The 20,937-nt window shown below is 48.7% G+C and overlaps 2 protein-coding genes across 2 annotated transcripts; both read left to right on the top strand.

Annotated features, from left to right (window-relative positions):
* The first annotated feature begins 270 nt into the window (after positions 1–270).
* Positions 271–2,355, top strand: LOC125532015 (desmethyl-deoxy-podophyllotoxin synthase-like). Its single transcript, XM_087538809.1, has 2 exons — positions 271–1,185; positions 1,738–2,355. Exons 1-2 carry the CDS (start codon positions 442–444, stop codon positions 2,353–2,355), a joined length of 1,362 nt encoding a protein of 453 aa, XP_087394935.1. The 5' UTR covers positions 271–441.
* Positions 2,356–5,879: 3,524 nt separating this feature from the next.
* LOC147991582 (phospholipase A1-Igamma1, chloroplastic-like) lies at positions 5,880–20,222 on the top strand. The gene is made up of 4 exons (XM_087538804.1): positions 5,880–6,722; positions 7,788–8,025; positions 14,549–14,871; positions 19,924–20,222. The coding sequence occupies exons 1-4, from the start codon at positions 5,899–5,901 to the stop codon at positions 20,186–20,188; spliced, it is 1,650 nt and encodes a 549-aa protein (XP_087394930.1). The 5' UTR covers positions 5,880–5,898; the 3' UTR covers positions 20,189–20,222.
* Positions 20,223–20,937: the final 715 nt, after the last annotated feature.

Below are 20,937 nucleotides of genomic sequence, written 5' to 3'. Positions count from 1 at the left end.
CAGTTAATGCATTGCGCCTTAATACCCTCCGTTTCTAAAAATATCTTTTTAGAGATTTGTATATGAACTACATATGGATGTATATAGACGTATTTTAGAGTGTAGATTCACTCATTTTACTTTGTATGTAGTCTATATAGAATTTTTTTTAATATGTTTAGAAACAGAGGAAATACTATATAAGATCGGGCCCTTGAGCCAGAGACTCAAAGTGCAGCATCACCTTCACTCTACCACACTGCGCCTTAGCTCAACACACGAGACCTCTCCATGGAGCAGTGAGCGTACTACCTCTGCCTTCTCTTGGCTCTCCTCCTTACTCTCCTTCTCTTCAAGCTCAACACGAAACACAGCGGTGGCAATAGCGGCGTGCGTCTGCCACCCGGTCCGTGGCGGCTTCCGCTCATCGGCAGTCTTCATCACCTCGCCGGCAACCCGCTCATGCACTGTGTCATGGCCGACCTCGCTCACCGGCTCGACGCGCCTCTCATGTACCTCAAGCTCGGCAAGGTGCCGGTGATGGTGGCCACATCCCCGGAGGCTGCCCGCGAGATCATGCGGACGCATGACGTCGTCTTCGCTACGCGACCGTTGAGCCCCACGTTGAAGATTATGAACTCTGAAGGGCTGGTATTCGCTCCCTATGGCGCCTTGTGGCGGCAGCTTCGCAAGATTTGCATCTTGGAGCTTCTCAGTGTGCGTCGCGTGCAGTCGTTCCGCCACATCCGGGAGGATGAGGTCTGCCGACTCGTGGCCGCCATCACGGTGGCGCCGCCCATGAAGCTCGTGAACGTGAGTGAGCGAATTTCCATCCTCATCAACGATTCGGCGGTACGCGCCATGATTGGGGAAAGATTCATGAGGCGTGAGGAGTTCTTGCAGACACTCGAGGATGGTGTCAAGATCGCCGGCGGGTTCAGCCTTAGCGATATGTTCCCATCGTCGTGGCTCGCGAGATTCGTCAGCGGCACGACACGGCGGGCCGAGGAGTACCACCAGAAGAGCTCCGAGCTCATGGAGTACGCGATCAAGCAACACGAGGAGCAGAGGGCAACCACCGCCTCAGCGAGCGGTGTCGTGGAGGAAGGAGAGGACCTAGTGGACGCGCTCATGAGGATACGCAAGGAAGGTGTCCTCGACGTGCCCCTTACCATGGGAATGATCAAAGCAGTTATACTTATAAGTGCAACAATTTCTTAACTTCTGCCTTCCCTCTTCTAGCAGTTATACTTTGGCCACAGAGTTCCGTAAGAAATATGCCATATTTTTTTAAATTGGAATGATTTGGAGATTAATCATGAGTCACCACGCCACCTCGCAGTTGATGCAGTATTAAACAAAACTAATTATACATTTTTTGATAGTTCATTTCGTGATTGATTCTATTTATTATCAATATGTTGTTGTCAATGTTAAAATTGTTTCATAATTTGAGTCAAACCAAAACAATTGACCAACATATAATAAAAAAGCTCAAGTATTTAAAAATGATGGAGTAGTTACAACAAAACAAAAAGGGTCAAGTATTTCGAAACGAGAGAGTAGCTAGCAAGACACAAGTGTCTCTTAATTCATTTTGTTTTTTCTTGAGTTCACACAGAATCGAAGAATTGTTATATGTTATACTCGCTATTATTCAAGGATTTGCTACTGGATATCTCACTGCATATGGGTGACAATCCAAAACTGCCTAGAATACGTAGCAATTCCAAATTTCATCAAATCGGCAAATTGCAGGATCTGTTTGGTGCCGGAAGCGAGACATCAGCAATCACTCTTCAATGGGCCATGTCAGAGCTCATGAGGTCCCCAAATGTGATGCGGAAGGCACAAGCCGAAGTACGCAAGAACCTGCAAGGAAAGCCGAAGGTGACCGAGGATGACTTGATCAATCTCAAGTACCTCAGACTCGTCATCAAGGAGACAATGAGGTTTCATCCACCTGCACCATTGCTTCTCCCTAGGGAGGCAACTGAGCCTTGCAAAATCCTCGGGTATGATGTCCCCGAGGGCACCACAATGTTAGTGAACGCATGGGCAATCGGAAGAGACCCTAGGCACTGGGAAGACCCTGAGGAGTTCAAACCAGAGAGATTTGAATCTAGCATGGTTGATTTCAAAGGAACAAACTTTGAGTACATACCATTTGGGGCAGGTCGAAGGATGTGCCCTGGAATGATGTTTGCACAGGCTAGCATCGAGATTGTACTGGCCGCACTTCTCTACCACTTCGACTGGGAGCTCCCAGGAGGGGTGAGACCAGATGAGCTGGACATGACAGAGGAGATGGGCCTCACCGTCCGACGGAAGAACAACCTGTACCTGCACGTTGTGGTTCGTGTGCCCCCAGTTTAATTTGCACTTGCATTGATATGTGACGAGAGAATCCTAAGTATGAGTGACTTCTATTTCTTTGTCTAGTGCGGAGACTTATTAAGAAGTATTGTTAATTACTACATCGCTGGAAGTTAAGCGTTCAGTTATGTGTCGAAGTATGGCGTGCGTTGTTGCGCCCATCAATTTTTTCAATCAAATGATAGGAATTTTTACAAATATTTGGAGGCATGATCACTACCCAGGTCTAAATCAATAAATAAATCTGTGGTGGTTCAAATCACAACACGACACCTATAATTCACCCAATTCACACACATTTAACCAGAAACAGTACTCAAGATGCCAATCTAATTAACATATTGTCAAACATACTTGTAGCAAGTATTGACTTAGAGGGTGCTTGGATACGTTTTAGTCACATGACTAAAAGTAGTGGGACTAAAACTTGCTAGCCTCACCCATGCTTGGATCCAAATACTAAAGAGACTAAAATCAAATTATTAAGCATTTATTATCCTCCAAACCCTCCAATCCAGAACTCGCATGTGTTAAAAGAGAGTAATTAAATGAGGAGAGAGAGTGCTAATACATATTTTAGTAGGTTTCCTATGACTAAAAAAATTTAGCCTCAAGACTAGTCCTAGTCTCTCTTTAGTCAGAGGTGCTTGGAACTTTAGCCTCTAAAAAAGACTATTTTTAGTCAGACTAAAAATAGTCCCTTGGATCCAAGCACCCTCTTAAAATGTGTAACCAAACAACCATAGTATAACTTCACTCTAAATAGAAAAGATGGCTAATTAGTGAATTAAACTTGAGACCACCTTTGGCAACGTAATCAAATCCTCCATCTCTTAATTCAAATGCCTCATATATTCCAAAAAATTCAATTTAGAAAAGGAAAGGAAAAAAAGAAAGAAGGTCGTAGATTAAAAAGGCTATCGCTCCTGCCTATGCCGGCACACCATCTCTATTACCCTAGCTTCGACAGTGGCTGTAGCATAAACAATAAAAACTGGACTTAGCACACAAATAAAAATACAGGGCTTGTACATCCTAGAGCATAAAACAAAAATAGTTTCTCAATACTTAAAATTATTGGGCAAGGCAAGCAAAGACTTATGATGAATTCATACCAATAATTTTGTTACTACGGATATATGATTTTTGGAGTAGTACTTCGAGCATAGAATATCTTACACGATCGCCAGCGAGGATGCAGAACCGGGCTTGTTCTCTTCAGTGTCGTTGTATACCTTAAGATCCATCCGGTAATTGGGTCTATTCTTCATGCCCCATATATCACCATGTTATTTATTTAAGAAAGTAATAAATCTTATCCAACAACAGCATGTCTCACTTCATCTATCATTTGCTTCATCTATGGACAAGTGATGAGGACTAATAAAAAGAAAGTTCTAGCAGACCTTACATATTTATGAATTCTAATGAACAAAATTTACTTTCACATTAAATAATGCACACAAAGTCAAAGTTTTCTCATAAAACAGAGTTAAATTAACAACTACATATTTGCATAATGTCGACCTATATGCTCAGAAGTGCAACTAGTGAAATAGAAGAACCGATAAGTTCAAGATCCCAGGAATAACCTGGTCTACACAAAGTGTTAGATAAAATTTTCAGCAACAAGTGACTAACTAAATAAGAATTTTTCTGTGCACTATCAAAGAAGTGATCAAACACCATTTGAGCAATATGAATGTTTGTACGTAGAAAAGGAAATTGCAATTCGCTAGTCGTTGCAGATTTTCCAATTGTAATGTTGTAGTCTTATAAGATGCTCTGCACATAAAAAAAACTGTGTTTTATTAATTACGACACCATGTGAGAAATGAAGCTCACTCAAACAAATGATGCAAAACAAAACTCCCAAATAAAATGTGATCTAGTATCTATACTTGACAAAAGGGAAACGATCTCTAATCTAGTATCATGTCGTGACTTAGAAGAAGCTTGTGTGGTGAAAGGAAAACAAGACGTTCCACATGAGTAATTATTCGATTACAGCAACCAACATGTTTTCCATACTATAAGGCCCCGTTCATCAACTGCCCGGTTCCACGAACTCCTGGACTCCAGCTCAGCGAAATGACTCCTCTTTTTTCGAGAGTACGCCAAAGGCGTACCTTAGCTTTATAGAAGAAGAGAGAAATATGTACAAGAGGTTTAAATGGCTAGATCACCACAGCCCGGCGATCCCGCCCTCCTCCTCAGCGAAATGACTCCTCACTCCATGGAAGAAAGCCTATACATACACCTGTAGCAGCAATACCAGAAACGACAGAAAAGTAGTTCCTGATTGTCCATGGCATATGAGGAAGGAAATCATGATGGTAAACACTCCCAATGATCTTGAGCCAACACATTTTCTACCTGATATATGGTAAGTTTCAAATGAACATCAGTTGAAGAATGAACTATGGAGGTTAATTGCATCAGTATAGTGAGTCAATGGTGTACCCCTCACACAGGGAAATTATTAAAGACCATTTAGCACAATAGTTCATCCTGTCCATTGTATCAAACACATGACATGTAAACTGTTAAGGAAATCAATGCCTGGAATGTTTTAAGAAACAAGGGATATGATAACTTAATCGGGGACAGAGTTTGGCTGAGAAAATGAGCCTGCTGGAAGCATCGTGCCCACCGCTGCCCATTGTCCGACTTGTAGACGCTAGGTTCGCGACTACTGGGAACCTAGCCGCCGCCCTCGCAGCAGCGGAGTTGGACGGTTCAGTGCCATCCTTGTAGTGGCCCTCCTCCTCGTACCCGTCGGCCCCAGGAGGCGCCGGGATCCAGGCCGTGCGCGGGCGGCGCTGAACAGGCTTGGGGCCGGCGTGGTGGTGCATGCATACTCGCGGAGGATTCGAGGGCTTCTTCCGGGTGCGCACGACGAGGCAGTAGATGGTAGGACAGCGGCTTGCGATGGTCTGCAGGGCAATCTGGCTTAGGCGCATGTTGAGACGGCGACGCAGGGAGGAAGGTGGAGAGCGAAGTGGGCTCGGCCGCGGGGCCCTCGGGCAGCAGCGCCGCTGCTGTGTCTCTTCAAACAACAGCAGCTCAGACAGGTGGAGGAGATGGAGATCGCCATGTGTGGCGCCGCCGCGGGACATGCGTAATACACGGCTGGGAGGTGGGGGGGGGGGGGGGGGGGTGAAACTGAAACTTATGGAACCGGAGGAAATACCTAACGCCGATCGTGGCCTTCCGTCCGGGATCATACGTTAATTTGCGTGGACTAACGAGAAGGCTTCGATTCGGCTTCGGGAATAACGGCCCCTCAGGACATCCGGCCGAGGAGCAGCCCACGCTCGAGGGCAGACGCATCAAACGACCGAGGATGATCTGAACAAGAAATCCGACGGTCAAAAACGCAAAGTATTGAGAGGGCTCGCTTTAGGTACGATTATACTGTCTTTAATATGGTCAACAACTGAGTAGCTCTTTCTGGTCAGAGCTTGGTGGCTGATAGACGTACTATACCTCTCCCGAGGGGCATAAAGGCGTTCTGCCCGCGTGTCTCCATTCCATACGACCATGCCATCGCCTTCCCCAATGGCGCCACTTTCCTGCCGCGACGTCTCCCCGCAGCTCTCCTCCCTCCCGCACCGCGGCACCGCCGCCACCACCACCCACACACAAATCTCCCTCCGGGCCGCTCCAGCCCCGCGCACACCACTCACCACCACCAAAAGACTGCAGCTCGCCTCCGCGGCCACCAGGGACGACGCGCTCGCCTCCCTCGTCGGCCAGCTAGAGCAGAACCTCACCCAAGACGAGGAGGAGGACGACCTGTACCTTCCCGACGATGCCTCGTCCGCGCGGCGCCGCGGAGCACAGAAGCACCAGGACGAGCTGCCCGCACGGTGGCGGGAGATCCACGGCAGCGACGACTGGGCGGGGCTTCTTGACCCGATGGACCCGCTGCTCCGCTCGGAGCTCATCCGCTACGGCGAGCTCGCGCAGGCCTGCTACGACGCGTTCGACTACGACCTGGCCTCCCGCTACTGCGGCAGCTGCAAGTACCCGAGGCGCGCCTTCTTCGAGCGGCTCGGCATGACCGACGCGGCGCGGGGCTACTCCGTGACCCGCTACCTGTACGCCACGTCCAACTTCCGGTTCCCCAACTTCTTCTCCGGGAGGTCCCGCGCCGACGCCAAGCTGTGGAGCCAGCGCGCGAACTGGATCGGCTACGTGGCCGTGTCCACCGACGAGGAGTCGGCGCGGCTGGGCCGGCGCGACATCGCCATCGCGTGGCGCGGCACCATCACGCGGCTCGAGTGGGTGTCGGACCTCATGGACTACCTCCGGCCCGTGGCCGACGAGGGCATCCCGTGCCCGGACCCCGAGGTGAAGGTGGAGTCCGGCCAGGGCCGGTCCTGTGTTTCGGAAGGCCCAGGCGAACTCGATGTCCTGTGCCCCTATATCCAGATCATATATTTGTATGCGCGTGCGTGGTACATAAACTTAAACATAATAATTGTTGGACAATGCCATATTACGATAGAAATACTAAAAAGATAGAAAATTGAAAGTAACATAATATGATATATGTTTAGGGGGGTTGTACTGAAGCGGAAGTGTTACCTCAAATAAGAACCAAATTCAACTGACTCCATCCAGAACAATAATATTTAAGTACCCTTCAGTTGTTGAATCTTCAGATCCCTTTCTATCTTTTTTCTTCTTGTTTGAGCAACTGACAAATGCTTCTTAGGCAACATGGCGGGCTAATGTTCTAATATTATAAAGAAAAAATTATTCAAGGAATTTGAAATTTATACATCGAATGATTTGAATGATTGGAACTCTAGACATGTGCATAGAATGACAAAAAAAAGAATGGTTGAATACATACTATGAAAGATTGAATTTGAAAACTATACATTAAAATTTGGAACTTCGTGAACACTAAAATTAGAGGATGAATCATGGATGAATAGTTGAATACGTTCTAAAAAATAAAAGAAATTACTGAAATTGGGGTTTGCAGGGATGAATCAGGAACATGGTACATAGAGTTATGCATGGATACGTATACGTACTGCTGTGGGCTGCGCTCACTGCTCACATACATACGTATACATACTGCTGCGGTCTGCGGCTGCTGGATTGCCGCACGGCGGGCGACGCACACAGCGGTGACCGAGGCGACCACAGCGACGAGAGGACGAACAGACGAGCGAGGCGTCCGCGAGATCTTCGATTGATTTGTTTCACAATCGAAACGAGCGGTCCTGCCGTGCGGCGTGCGTGACGCTTCGCTAATCGCTACCTGCTATCTGATCGGCCTACCTCATCTAGTTTTTCTTCTCTCATAATTTTTTTCTCACCTATTTTTGCTTGGCTATATTATATATGTGCACTACATCATGGGCCCCTCCCTGGGCTGGGCCCTGGGCCGTCGCCCCCTGCCCATGCCCCAGGGCCGGCCCTGAGTCCGGCTTCGTGGACCTCTACACCGACAAGGACCCCTCCTGCCGCTTCTGCAAGTACTCCGCCCGCGAGCAGGTCCTGGTGGAGGTCCGCAAGCTCGTCGCCCACCACACCGCCCTCGGCGAGGACGTGAGCATCTCCGTCACCGGCCACAGCCTCGGCAGCTCCCTCGCCATCCTCAGCGCCTACGACATCGCCGAGTCCGCCGCCAACCTCTCCAACGGCAAGGTACGGACGGATAAGTTCTCCCGGTGATTCAGTTCAGCCTCCATCTCCATGCATGTGCACGTACGAATGATTACGATGGGTGTTGTCGTGGAATTGTCATGGATGTCCTAGTGTAAGGATTTAGTCGCGAGGCCAACGCATCTATGTGGTAGTTTAAAGGGGTTGAACGGAATCGAGAGACGCAACATACAAGACGATGATTTAGACAGCTTCGGGCCCCGGGAAACATCATCCGGTAATAACCCTACGTGCTGTTTGTGGCTAGGTCTCATTATGATTATGAGGGAGTCACCGTAAGCCGGTTCTCCTCTTTGTGTCTAGCCCTAGATATTGTTTCTTGTTGCTTGTCCCTCTTTGGGGAGCCCTACCCCTCCTTATATAAGTTGAAGGGGCGGCTTACATGTAGAGTCCTATTAGGATTAGAACTAACTTATTCTCTATTACAAGTTGGATACAAGTACGGGTCTTGCTTCCTTGTAAAGGAAATATTCCTCATGCCTTCTGTCTTAAGCCGGCCCACCATAATATGAGCCGGCCTACTGGGCCTTGGGCCTAGTCTTTTATGTGACCCGCCGTCGGGGTCATCTGTGAGTCGTCTGACCAGTGAGCCGCCAGACCCGTGAGTCGACAGTCCTCCGGCGGGTCATCGGTGAAGCGCCAAGTCCGGCCGGGTCATACTTCCGGCCTGGTCATACCGCGGGGTACATCCCCGACATTAGCCCTCAGTTTAATTTGGATTTATCCATGTTAAACTGGTCCTGTAAAACAAACACAAGAACAAATTTGACATATTGTGTTCCGGGTTAAAAATTCTTGTACGCCGGCACCTGATCATCCTTAATTCCTTGTGCTTCGGATTAAATATTCTCCTGAGACGGGACCTGATTATCCTTAAGTCCAATTGTCATTTCCTTCATCTAGAAAATCCGGGTCAAATAAGCTAGCTTCATACTCAATCTGCTGATGTTGGTTTCTCACAGAAAAATATTGTGAAGAATAATCCACTTGAGTCGGCTTCCAAGGCATCGGGTCAAATAATTTTGGTCTTCAAATACTTATCTGATATTCAGCCAGCTTGAAGATGTAAAACTTGTCGGTTTATCATTACCAAAAAACTTCCAGATTATAGAACAGACGATGTCGGGTCATAATTGTTGTTGACACCGGTTTATGTAATTGATCCTCCTAATTTGCTCAAAACTGATAATTTGAAGATTTTTCTCCCTTATATCCATATTACCTATAGCCCCCAAGTCTTGAGCAGAACAAAGTGATGGTTTAAGACTTGCTCCAATAAATGTTGCAACCTTGAATATTCCACACATGTAGCCCCCAAGTGCCGGGTTGTCATGCTTGCAGCAACCTGGGACTTGTAATTGCTTTATGCTCATGAAAACTTCAACCAGTGTAGCCCCCAAGGGCCGGGTCATTATGCAATAATGAGCAGGGGCTTTATAGATATAACCATGTAAATTTGAACAGCAATGTAGCCCCCAAGGGCCTGCTTAATAAGATAATACTGAGCTGGGACTTTGTATATAATTGATAATAACATCTTATAATATAGTCTCCACCATGGGGCTTGAACCCACGTCCACAAGGTTAAGAGCTTTGTACTCCACCAACTGAATAGTGGACCGTTCAATATAATGGATTAATGCTTGTGTACCTTGAAATTTTGACAGGAGCAATTGGTAGCCCCAAGGGCCAACTCATTTAGAATGTGATGAGTCGGGTCTTCAATAAATTGAGCAAAAATGACTTTGCATTAGCCCCCAAGTGCCATGGTGCATGCTAGCAGTGACATGGGACTTGCATATTTGATATAATCCCAATCTGAATAATGTAGCCCCCAAGTGCCGGGTCGTAAGCCTGCAGCGACTCGAGACTATTCCTTCCATTGTAGAATAAATCATATCCATTGATAAAAATAATAGCCGTTGCGCTAAAGCGACTTTGAAAACCTCAATCATAACACTGGTTATTGATAATCACAATAGAAATCCAGCCATGTTGGCTATTCAAGATTTGAATAATATAACCCGATATGAAAACCTCAATCATTCAATGTCATCATGAAAATCCAGCCAGTTTTGGCTATTTAAAGATTTGAATACCTCATCGGTTGACAAGTAAATCCGGAGTTTAAATACCTGGCGGCTCTTGGCCGATGACGACTTAATGCGCATTCATTGTAAGCCGGAATTTTTGTAACCCGGTGGCCTATAGCCCTTGAGAAATCAATAATTGATAACCCTTTTGAGACACCAATTTCAATGATGAGCTTGGACTGAAGCATTTATATAAGTCATAATTCTGCAAATCCTGCACAGAGTTTAAACAACATATGCCCTGGCGACTTAACGTCAAGAGCCAGGGCGGGTAATGACCCAAATGTAGTCTTACCCTGCACACAAGTAGATCACAAGAACCCTTGGCGGTTTGTCGCAGGGCGGGTCATAATACCTCACATATAACCACTGTGATATTGAATTTGTACTGTCGGTTTACATGACCTATGCAGTAAGGGTGATAACCCAATCCTTAGAAGCCAATGCTTCCACATAGATGATGATTGTCATAAGCTGGCGACTTATAGTCAAAAGTCAAGCCGAGTTAAGGATAAAACACTTATATATATTTGAGATATAATCCCAAAAAAGGTCTCAAGTTAAGTAATTGTGGCTGCAATAAACTTTACCAGAGACAGAATAAAACTTTTTGAGGCTTCTGATTCGGATACGATCTGTAAACCGTTCCAAAGGGGTTAAGCTAAAATTCGAATACGATCATATAGCCCCCAGTGGCTTTGGCGATGCCGATCAAGAGGGTATCGACAGCTATGTTCTCTTTGGTTCGAATACGACCTATGTTTGAACAGGAAGCCCCCAAATGACCTTGAGAGTTGTTTAACGACGCTGATTCGAATACGATCCACGTCGATTCCCAAAGGGGTTGAGCTATGATTCGGATACGATCAAGAAGCCCCCAAATAGGTTCGGCAGTTTGCCAATCAAAAGGGTATCGACAGCTATGTTCTCTTTGATTCGAATACGACCTATGTTTGAACAGGAAGCCCCCAAGTGACCATATAAATTTTGGCATTGCGCCGATCAAGAGGGTATTGATAGCTATGCTCGATGAGCAGGAAGCCCCCAAGTGATCATAATAAGGTAAGCCGTAAGGCAGGATATCCATATTTGAACCGCGCATCATGGCAACAAGTTCTCTTTGGCAACCTTTAATTTTTCTGAGAACTCGATCTTGCGAGAGATTAATTCTTTTTGAACCGGAACTTTAAACCGGATTTGAAAGTTTCCAAACTTTATGGGAGACAGATTGTCCTTGAGCCGGGTGTTTCAACCGGATTTGAGAAAAAGCTTTGTAAGAGACAAATTTACCTTGAGCCGGATGTTTGAACCGGATTTGAGAGCTTCCAAGCTTTGCGGGAGAGAGATGTCTCTTGAACCGGATTTTAAACCGGAATCTTTATTTTGAGCCGGAAATTTTCTGACGGCCTTTTAAGTTTTCACCAATATGGCGGTAGCCTCCGAGACCGGGTTATCTTCCCTCCAATGATCCGGAGTTCTCTTCCCTCCAATGATCCCGAGTTCTTGAATATGCTTTAAATTGGCAATCATTTACTGAGTCATGTCATCGTAGCCCCCGAGTCTCGAGGCGACTCGAGGAGTTGTCTTGAGATTCTCCATATTTGACCGTGATATAAACCGGATTGAGTCAGTCAACAACTCAGTGATATAACTTATCCTGCATTGGAGAACTTGCGAGCCAGAGTAATTGCTCTTTTAAATAAAAGTAATATGTAATATAAAAATATACTGGATGGATTTTACTTGATATGTTAAACCAGAAATCATCCACTGCGGAGTTGATGATCACCATGGTGAAGCTGAAATCAAGCACGACCGAGTTGGCCGCAGGAGCAGATAGATGAGCCGGCCGCGGCGTTGTAAACCGGTGCGGACGGGAGAGTCGGCCGCGGCATTGTAAGTCGACACGAACACGGGTGAGTCGGCCGCGTGTGTTGATGTAGCGGAGGTGACAACTCGCGAACGTATCCATCAAGCCGCACGGCGCGGAAAAGCACTGGTGCACAAGTGACATTAGCGCCCGCCCCTTATGCGACACCTTTGTAATGAATGACAGTCCTACGAAAAAATATCACCGACCAAAGTAATTGTTTTTTAATGAAAATATTATGTGCTAATAAAATAAATTTGGATAGATTTCACCTGATGTCTTTGAAGACTGATGATCTGTACATAGAATTCTTGCACAGAGTTGTGGTAGTGCTCGACAATACTTTTTAGACAGCCAACACAAATCGCCAGGACTCGTGCTCTGGTTGAGTTCGCAGCGTGGTCTTCAAAATAATTATGCATGCATGCACTTCCTTTTCACGTGAATGCTCACAGCGCTCCAGGATGTAGCTTCTGCACTTGTACATGCAGCTTGTCTCTATTTGCTTCTCCGTTCACAATCTCCACTTCAATCATTCTTCTGGGATTCCATAAGAACACCTGCGACACAACAAAGACTGGGGCGGCTCGTGGCAGCAAGGTGGCGGCTTTGCGGCAATGGTCAGCGAGCAGCCGTCTCCGGCAGTTCGGAAGGCAGGGGCGCGGCTGGCGGTTTGGGGCGCATCCAAGACGGCCCGGCGCCGGCTCACTGGCAGCGAGGCGAGCAGAACCGACTTGCGGGGCTCGGGAGCCCGGCCGCAGAGGAACGGAGGGCGGCCGAAGCGCGCGGATGCGGAGGCAAGGTGCAACAGTGGAGGGCCGCGGTGACTTGGGCGTCGAGGCGGCCGGCGGCTCATGGCGATGGCGAAACCACTCTGCCCGAGTCGGCAACGGCGGCTCAAAGCAGTTTTGGCAAGGCAGCACCGCGATAGTGGCCTCGGTATTGAGTGACTTTGGCGAGGGCGAGGCCGACCGTTTGTTGTAACGGGAGCGAGTGTGGCAAAAACGGTCAATGGAGCAAAATCCCGGTGAAAAACTTCTCTGCTCAACCTGTCCTTGCGTATGTACATACTGCCGAATTTGTAATGGAGGCAGAGGCGTGCGGCCGGCTTGGCATGGCCAGCGAGTCCAAGGTCGTGTAGGCAGAGGCGAGCCCGTTGACTGCGGCAGCGGATGTGCGCCCGGCGAGGAGCGGAAAGGCCGGGGCAGCTCGGCAGCCCGGCGGCTCACGGGTGAGAGGCGCAGCAGAAGGAGGAGCAGCCGGGCGGCCAGTCACGGCGAGAACAGTTCGACGGTGGGAGAGAAGACGAGGCGTGGCCGGCTTGATGATGCAGTCCGTGCAGGGCGGCTCGGAACGAGGTGACAACAGCGTAGTCTCAGTCCTCGCCCGGGTTGTTCTTTGGTTTGACTTCCACATGGTATCTTTCAGATCGTGGTCTCTTTTCTCTTATGGTAATTTTCTTTTGAGGACCTGAGTACTGGTACTTGCATCTAGTACCCAGAAAGTTTGCTTTGAAAACCTCGGAATTTGAAGCGAACCCGTATACGTCAGATGCACTGGATACGATCCGCTTTATGCGTAGCTCCAAAAACAATCAATGAGGATATGATTTGTAACGACCTTGCAGTGTGAAACTTCTGTCCGTCCTGGCTTCTAACGGCGACCCAGTGGAAATTGATCTGGTTTTGATGGATCGTCCAGCCGCGGCGGCACGCACTACGCAACCCTAATTTTCTTGATCTAAAATTTTGTATATCTCGCTTTGACTGATCGTTGATGATGTTATCTTCTACGCCGGCTCTTTTTCATCCGGCTTATCGTGTGCTTCTCGATCCCATGAAGAAATCCCTTCAAGAAACTCAACACCACCATGCGCAGGCCCCACGATGGACGCCAACTGTCGTGGAATTGTCACGGCAGATGTCCTAGTGTAAGGACTTAGTCGCGAGGCCAACGCATCTATGTGGTAGCTTGAAGGGGTTGAACGGAATCAAGAGACGCAACACACAAGACGATGATTTAGACAGCTTCGGGCCCCGGAAAACATCATCCGGTAATAACCCTACGTGCTGTTTGTGGTTAGATCTCATTATGATCACGAGGGAGTCGCCGTAAGCCGGTTCTCCTCTTTGTGTCTAGCCCTAGATATTGTTGCTTGTTGCTTGCCCCTCTTTGGGGAGCCCTGCCCCTCCTTATATAAGTTGAAGGGGCGGCTTACATGTAGAGTCCTATTAGGATTAGAACTAACTTATTCTCTATTACAAGTCGGATACAAGTACGAGTCTTGCTTCCTTGTAAAGGAAATATTCCCCATGCCTTCTGTCTTAAGCCGGCCCACCATAATATGAGCCGGCCTACTGGGCCTTGGGCCTAGTCTTTTATGTGACCCGCCGTCGGGGTCATCTGTGAGTCGTCTGACCAGTGAGCCGCCAGACCCGTGAGTCGCCAGTCCTCCGGCGGGTCATCGGTGAAGCGCCAAGTCCGGTCGGGTCATACTTCCGGCCTGGTCATACCGCGAGGTACATCCTCGACAGGTGTGCAGAGGGCGGCGGTGTGCGTGTACTCCTTCTCGGGGCCGCGGGTGGGGAACGGGCTGTTCAGAGAGCGGTTCGAGGGGGAGCTCGGGGTGAAGGCGCTACGGGTGACGAACGTGCACGACAACGTGCCGCGGATGGAGGGGATCTTCCTGAACGAGGGGGTGCCGGAGATGGTGCGGCGGGTGGCGGAGGGGCTGCGGATGCCCTGGTGCTACAGCCACGTCGGCGTGGAGCTCGCCCTCGACCACAAGCGCTCGCCGTTCCTCAAGGACACGCTCGACCCCGGCTGCTCCCACAACCTGGAGGCGCACCTGCACCTCCTCGACGGGTAAGTTGCACGTCCGCATCCATCACCTCCGTATCGTATACATTTCTTCCCCGCCGTCTCATTTGCCAAAATGAATCACCTCTCGCTCGGTCTCTGTCACCTCCGCACCTACCCATGACGACTTGTGTGGAATAAAAGGGATGACGTGGTCTAACGTAGGGCACGCCTGGGGTTAAACAAACTCGAGCAATCACGTACGTGGCCACTGAGTAAGTGTATTTAAAATGGTTATTACAAGGTGCGAACGCACAGCCAGTGTCAGTTTCTTGCCTCGCACTCTCGCTGTCCTATCCCCGAGTCCAATATGCCGGTGTGAAGACGTCTCTGATGACCCGCTTTTAACCCGGGGTGGTTGTAGCTGTACCCTCGTTTATATGGCATGCATGGGAGCCTAAAATGCAGGTTCGTTTTGTACTATACAAAACATCATGTGCCTCCGGCTAAAAAAAGCCAGGACCTCGCCGAAGACTAGGACGATGCGAGCGGTAGCAAGGGGTGGGAGGGACGACAACACCGCCGGCCGCAGCCCGCAGTAGCGGGAACATGCGGGGTATTGCGGTCCTAGGGGCGTTGGTTGGCAACGCGGGAAGAAAAGATTGTACATACTACTCCCTCTATAAAAGAAAAATAAGAACGTTTAGAGCAACTCCAAAGGGCGACTCATTTCATCCGGCTGCGTTCGTTTGAATAGCGGCGGAAAAAAACGGTGACCCAACGCAGCGATCCATTTATATTTAGACGTCGATAAGTGCCACACGTGTGGGCGTTAAGGAGGCTGCCCACACATTTTGTGTGGTGTACAAGAGAAACAGCCCACAGGCCTGTGTGTGGGCAAAACAACTAGCGCCCACACGCCTTTTTTTCCCTCCCGGTTCTTTTTACACGCGTGTGTGTGGGCGGAATAGATAACGCCCACACGTCCGGTACGTAAGGCCTCGTACCTCGTGGTCCCGCACGCCCAACATGACACTTTACCCCGCGCCCGCAGTTGCCATGAGCCGGATCCTCGTCCATGTTTGTTTAAGTGCAGTTGTCATGTCGCTGAACTGCGGTTGCCATGTCAGACAACTACACTTGCCATGTTTGCTCAACTGCATTTGCCATCTCAGGTCAAAGTTTCAGATTGCCATTTTTTGGACAACTACAGCTGTTGTCATGTGTGATCTAGTCTACTGCAGTTGACATGATTTTAAAACTTTAGGAAGTGTCACCTACTAACACTAGGCAGTTGCCATGTAGCACTACAAAAAAAGGCATGGCAAAAAAACATGTTCGGGTAAAAGAGAGAGTTGCCATGTGCTCACAAGCACGCTAGGGCAGTTGCCATGTAAAAAGAAAGAGTTGTCATCTGCTTACGTGCACGCTGGGGCAGTTTGCCATGTACCATGCAAAACATATGGCAACTGATATGTTCGGGTAAAAAAAGAGAGTTGTCATCTGCTTGCAATCACAGTAGGGCAGTTGCCATATACACTGCAAAACGCATGGCAACTGGTGGCTTGGGTGTGGGAGAGGAGGCAGGCGTGTGGGCGAGATGGCAAACGCCCATACACCAACCCTTGTGCGTGACTGAAAACTGCTGTGTGTGCGAACTGCTAAACGCCACACATCGGCCCCTCCGTGTGGTAAAACGGATGTGTGGGCGACCTCTCTCACACACCACACACGCGAGTTGTCCTACGTGGCATATAAAATCAGCTAATTCATGCCAAGATTCGTGCAAAAGTTACTAGACGGTGATCCATGTGTGTGGGCGAGTTGCCAAACGCCCACACGTGTGGGCGTTAACATTTTCGTTATATTTTGTGTCCGCTTTGTATCCGTGCGGACCCATTTCCGTCCCAAATTTGAGTCACATTTGGGTCGCGGGTGGACACAAAGCGAGCGCTTTCTCTGTCCCTCTCGTCCGTCTGCATCCGGGCCTGGCTCGCTTGTCACCCACCCATCCCTCTCTCTATATATTTTTATTAGCTGGCCCATCCCACGCTCGACGCGCACTGCTCGATGTGCACTCCATTCCACTCGCAGCCGAGCTTGACCGTCCCTGCTCCGCCCCGCTCGCCGCCGCTGGCCGCGCTGTACCGCTCGCCGCTCGCCCTCATCGCATCGCTTGGCCTGGCCGCGCCGTGCCGCTCGCCCTCATCGTGTCGCTCGCTCTCGCTGCGCCGCGTCGCTCGCCCTCGCTGTGCTATGCCGCGCGCCGCTCTCACGACGATCGTCGTGGCCGCGCCCTTGCTAGCTAGCTAGCTACGCGTGTGCGTGCTTGCTAGCTAGTTGCCCGCCGCATGCTAGCTAGCTAGGTGCGCGCGTGCTAGCCGGTCGGTGGCCGCGTGGTAGCTGGATAGCTCACGCGCCCGGCCGCCTCGCCGCTCGTGTGTTGGAGCGGTGGAGCTCGCACGCCCGGCCGCGCCATGGTCGCTGCGTCCACCCGCCATGCGTGTCGCCCTCGCCCTGCCGAGCCGCCATAGACACCGCGCCGAGCCGCCATGCTTGTGCTCGCTGAGCCGCGCTCGCCCTGCCTAGTCTCGCACCCCTGCCGTGCCGTCCCGCTCGTGCGTCTCCTCGCAGCTCGTCCTAATATGCACCGGTGTCGCTGCCGGCTATGTGTTTGACAAAATGCCAGGACGGACATGCACAAAATGCGTCCGTCTGCTGTTGGGCGCACTGACCGACCCAATTGAAAAAGTGGACGCGGACGCGCGGACGGGCGACCCAAACGGATAAAAAGCGGACAAAATCGATGTTTGTTTGGGTCGGCCTGTTGGAGTTGCTCTTATAGATGACTAGAGTACATAGGAGGAAGAAAAAGAAGGAGAAGAATGCATATGGGATCATGGCCGTTGATGGTGATTTGACGGTTCAAAGGATTGACGTTGATTTCTTTTCAAGCACTACCTGATGAATAGGCCGTACCTATAGCATTACTTGGTGTTGATAATGAGGGGGCTTCATGAAACAGAAGGACGGATCACTTGGCCCCAGTTTGATGGGTCAAACTAAGAAGTGTACAAACTTGCATTAGACACATCATCACGTTCTTTTTTTTTGGTTAAGGTCATTATTTTTTGGAACGGGACAGACGTGTGCCACGATATAATTCCTGCCATCCGTGTCACTGTGCGGGACAGATGCAGAGGTCATCCATGCCGAGCCGAGCCGTACATGGAGGAGCAGCAATCATAGGAGAGTAGGAGTGATCTTGAGGAGATCTTTATTAGTTGGCTGATTGATCTCTACCGAGACGCCAAGGCCATATAGGAGTACTACTTGACTTGCACCAATAGTTTGGTTAGCATGTTCACACGAATACTGACATTTCCTAACACCAACCAATACGTATTGTATACTCCACTACAGTACCTGCGGTACGTCCAAACACATCAACGCCTTTCTACGTACAACAACTAATCTAAACACAATATGACAAGATCTATCTGCATTTTCTAAAGGGGTGTCGGGTCGTGTGATAGATGCGTGGAGTTTATCAAGAGGACCGGTGCGTAATGCCGGGACTAAATAATGTCAGGTCCATCGGAATACTCTTGCGGGGCTGTTGTTGACTGCCATGGGCCTCAGGCTGGTCATAATGAGGAGTAATCTAATTTACTATCTTCACGATGCAAAGTAACATAGTAGTAGTGTCATAAAAGGTTTTATTTTTTAGCTTGTAGACTCATCTTTTTTCGAAAAACATTATGTTACAGCAACATATTATGTTATTCAAAACACCTATCCTCTTCTTAATTACATGCATATAAATAAAATTTTCTTTAAATGCACTATGTTACTACTCCAAATAAAAAAGATCGCAAGAAAATAAGCATTACAAATCCTACTAGTAGGCTGCCAACCAACTCGGTTGAACAAATACCAAGAGGCCATCTCCCACCAAAATAACATTACACATGTGCACATTTCCTTTTTGTTAAGGTCCTTGTTAGGATCGGGACAGACGATATTATTCCAGCCACCTGTGCGGGACAGACGCAGATCAAAATAGATCATCCACACGCCGTGCTGTACATGGGCAATCACAAATTCACAATCATATGATCTTGATTAGTTGGCTGATTGATCTCCACGGAGACGCCAAGGACATACATCACTGACTTGCACCAATAATTTGGCCTACATGTTTCAACTAACACTAACATTTCCTAGTGGGAAAATATGTGGCTGGAACGTTGGCGCGTACGTCGTATTTTGACAGCCCGCACCGTCTGATAACGTCATGCATGCAGCAGATGTGCGCTCCGCCGTCTGATCACCGTGATGCCCTGGCTGACGTGAGGTGTTACGGACGTCACGGTGTTTGCCCGTTTCGCCGTACTGGTGTTTGCAGCAGTATAGTATATTTCACTAGTATAAGCTGGCGGTACGTCCAAACTAATCACGTCTGGCGTACCACGAGTCTACGACCAACTTGTCATGCTAGCACGACACGACAAATTCTATGTGCATTTTCTAAAGGGGTGCCAGGTCGTGTGATAGATGCTTAGAGTTTGTCAATAGGACCTGTGCGTAATGCCGAGACTTAACCATGCATCAGGTCCATTGAAAAATACTCATGGGCCTCATGCTGTCATGCATATAGCTGTATTAAAGAAACGCCTATTCACTGATCAGGTCTATTGAAGGGGTGTTTGTTTCAAAAGTCCTAAGACTTTTTTTAATCCCAGGGACTAATTAAAAAAGACTCTTCAATAGAGTCTTTTTTTAGTCCCTGTAAAAAAGTCCCTCCCGTTTAGTTTTTAGGAACTTTTTAGAGACTTTTTCTAGTCTCTGAGACTAAAAAGTCCCTGAACCAAACACCCCCTGAAATGCTCATGGGCCACATGCTGTCATGGACAAGACAGCCAAGCGAGAGGTGAAAAAGCATCATACTACTGTCAGACGCAGTTGGTGTAACTACTCGCCAGTACAATACAACATCACAATATAAGATCGATTCGCTCGTGTACTGCTTCGTTGTTAATGAAAAATACATAATCATCAACTGCCATGTAAATTTTCTAGTACTATATGATTCGACCGATGAATGGTTTGCTGTAGGTACCATGGCAGCGGGGAGCGGTTCGTGCTGGCGAGCGGGCGCGACCCGGCGCTGGTGAACAAGGCGTCCGACTTCCTCAAGGACCACCACTGCGTGCCACCCTACTGGCGCCAGGACGAGAACAAGGGCATGGTCCGCGCCCCCGACGGCCGCTGGATCCAGCCCGACCGCCGTGGCCACCTCGACGACAACCACCACCACGACGGTCACCACGTCGTCGACGGCGACCACCACGGCCACTTCCGCCTCTTCCGCCAGCCGTAGAAGCCTGCGCGCCGGCGAACAGTCGTACGCAACCTCAAATGAGCTTAATTACCGTGATTTACAAGCGACAACCGTATGGCACGGGCGCCCGACGGCGTTGCGTTGCTACTTGATTCGAGAAGCGCAGGGTGATCTGTTTGATCGAAGTAAACTGAAAAATAAAACATCACGTTTGGAGCTAGGTGTTAGGGCATCTTCAACGTTGACATGTAAATTTTCTCTCCTACATCCGTTCATAGACATAATAATGCAGGAGCCGTCCATCTAAAACTATCAATGTACATGTTCGTCGGTAAAGGGCAATTTAAAATTCAAATAAAGTCCGCTCCATAGCGCGTGCTGGATCACATCAGCACCGGATCATATGTCCAATCACAACCAAAAAGAGGCAACTATGCTTAGCTTTTACATACCTGATCACAAAAGAATATTAATTCGGTAGTTCTCATCCTTATCCGCCGCCTCCAACTCATTTTTCTTCCACTACAACATCTTGTAATGGACGACTTGCACGATCATTCCTGCATCGGCATCCAAAGCCTCCAAATTCAAGGTTAAGATCTTGGCGTCTTCCGCATCCACTGCGATCTTCATCTTCTTCTTTTCGAGCATGGCTTTCTTCTCCCCAAGCTTCAGTCAGTGCTAGATCTTCTCGGTAGTCTGTTTAGAGGCGCTAGCCTGCCAAGAAGCTCTAGCAAATGCACAAGTTTTGCACTTGAATATGATTGTCATCTCATGTTATGTTAGCA

This window comes from Triticum urartu, chromosome 1A (assembly GCF_056163025.1).
Source record: "Triticum urartu cultivar PI428250 chromosome 1A, HENAU_Tu73, whole genome shotgun sequence".
Classification (NCBI taxonomy): domain Eukaryota; kingdom Viridiplantae; phylum Streptophyta; class Magnoliopsida; order Poales; family Poaceae; genus Triticum; species Triticum urartu.
This window is presented reverse-complemented; position numbering and strand designations above follow the sequence as displayed.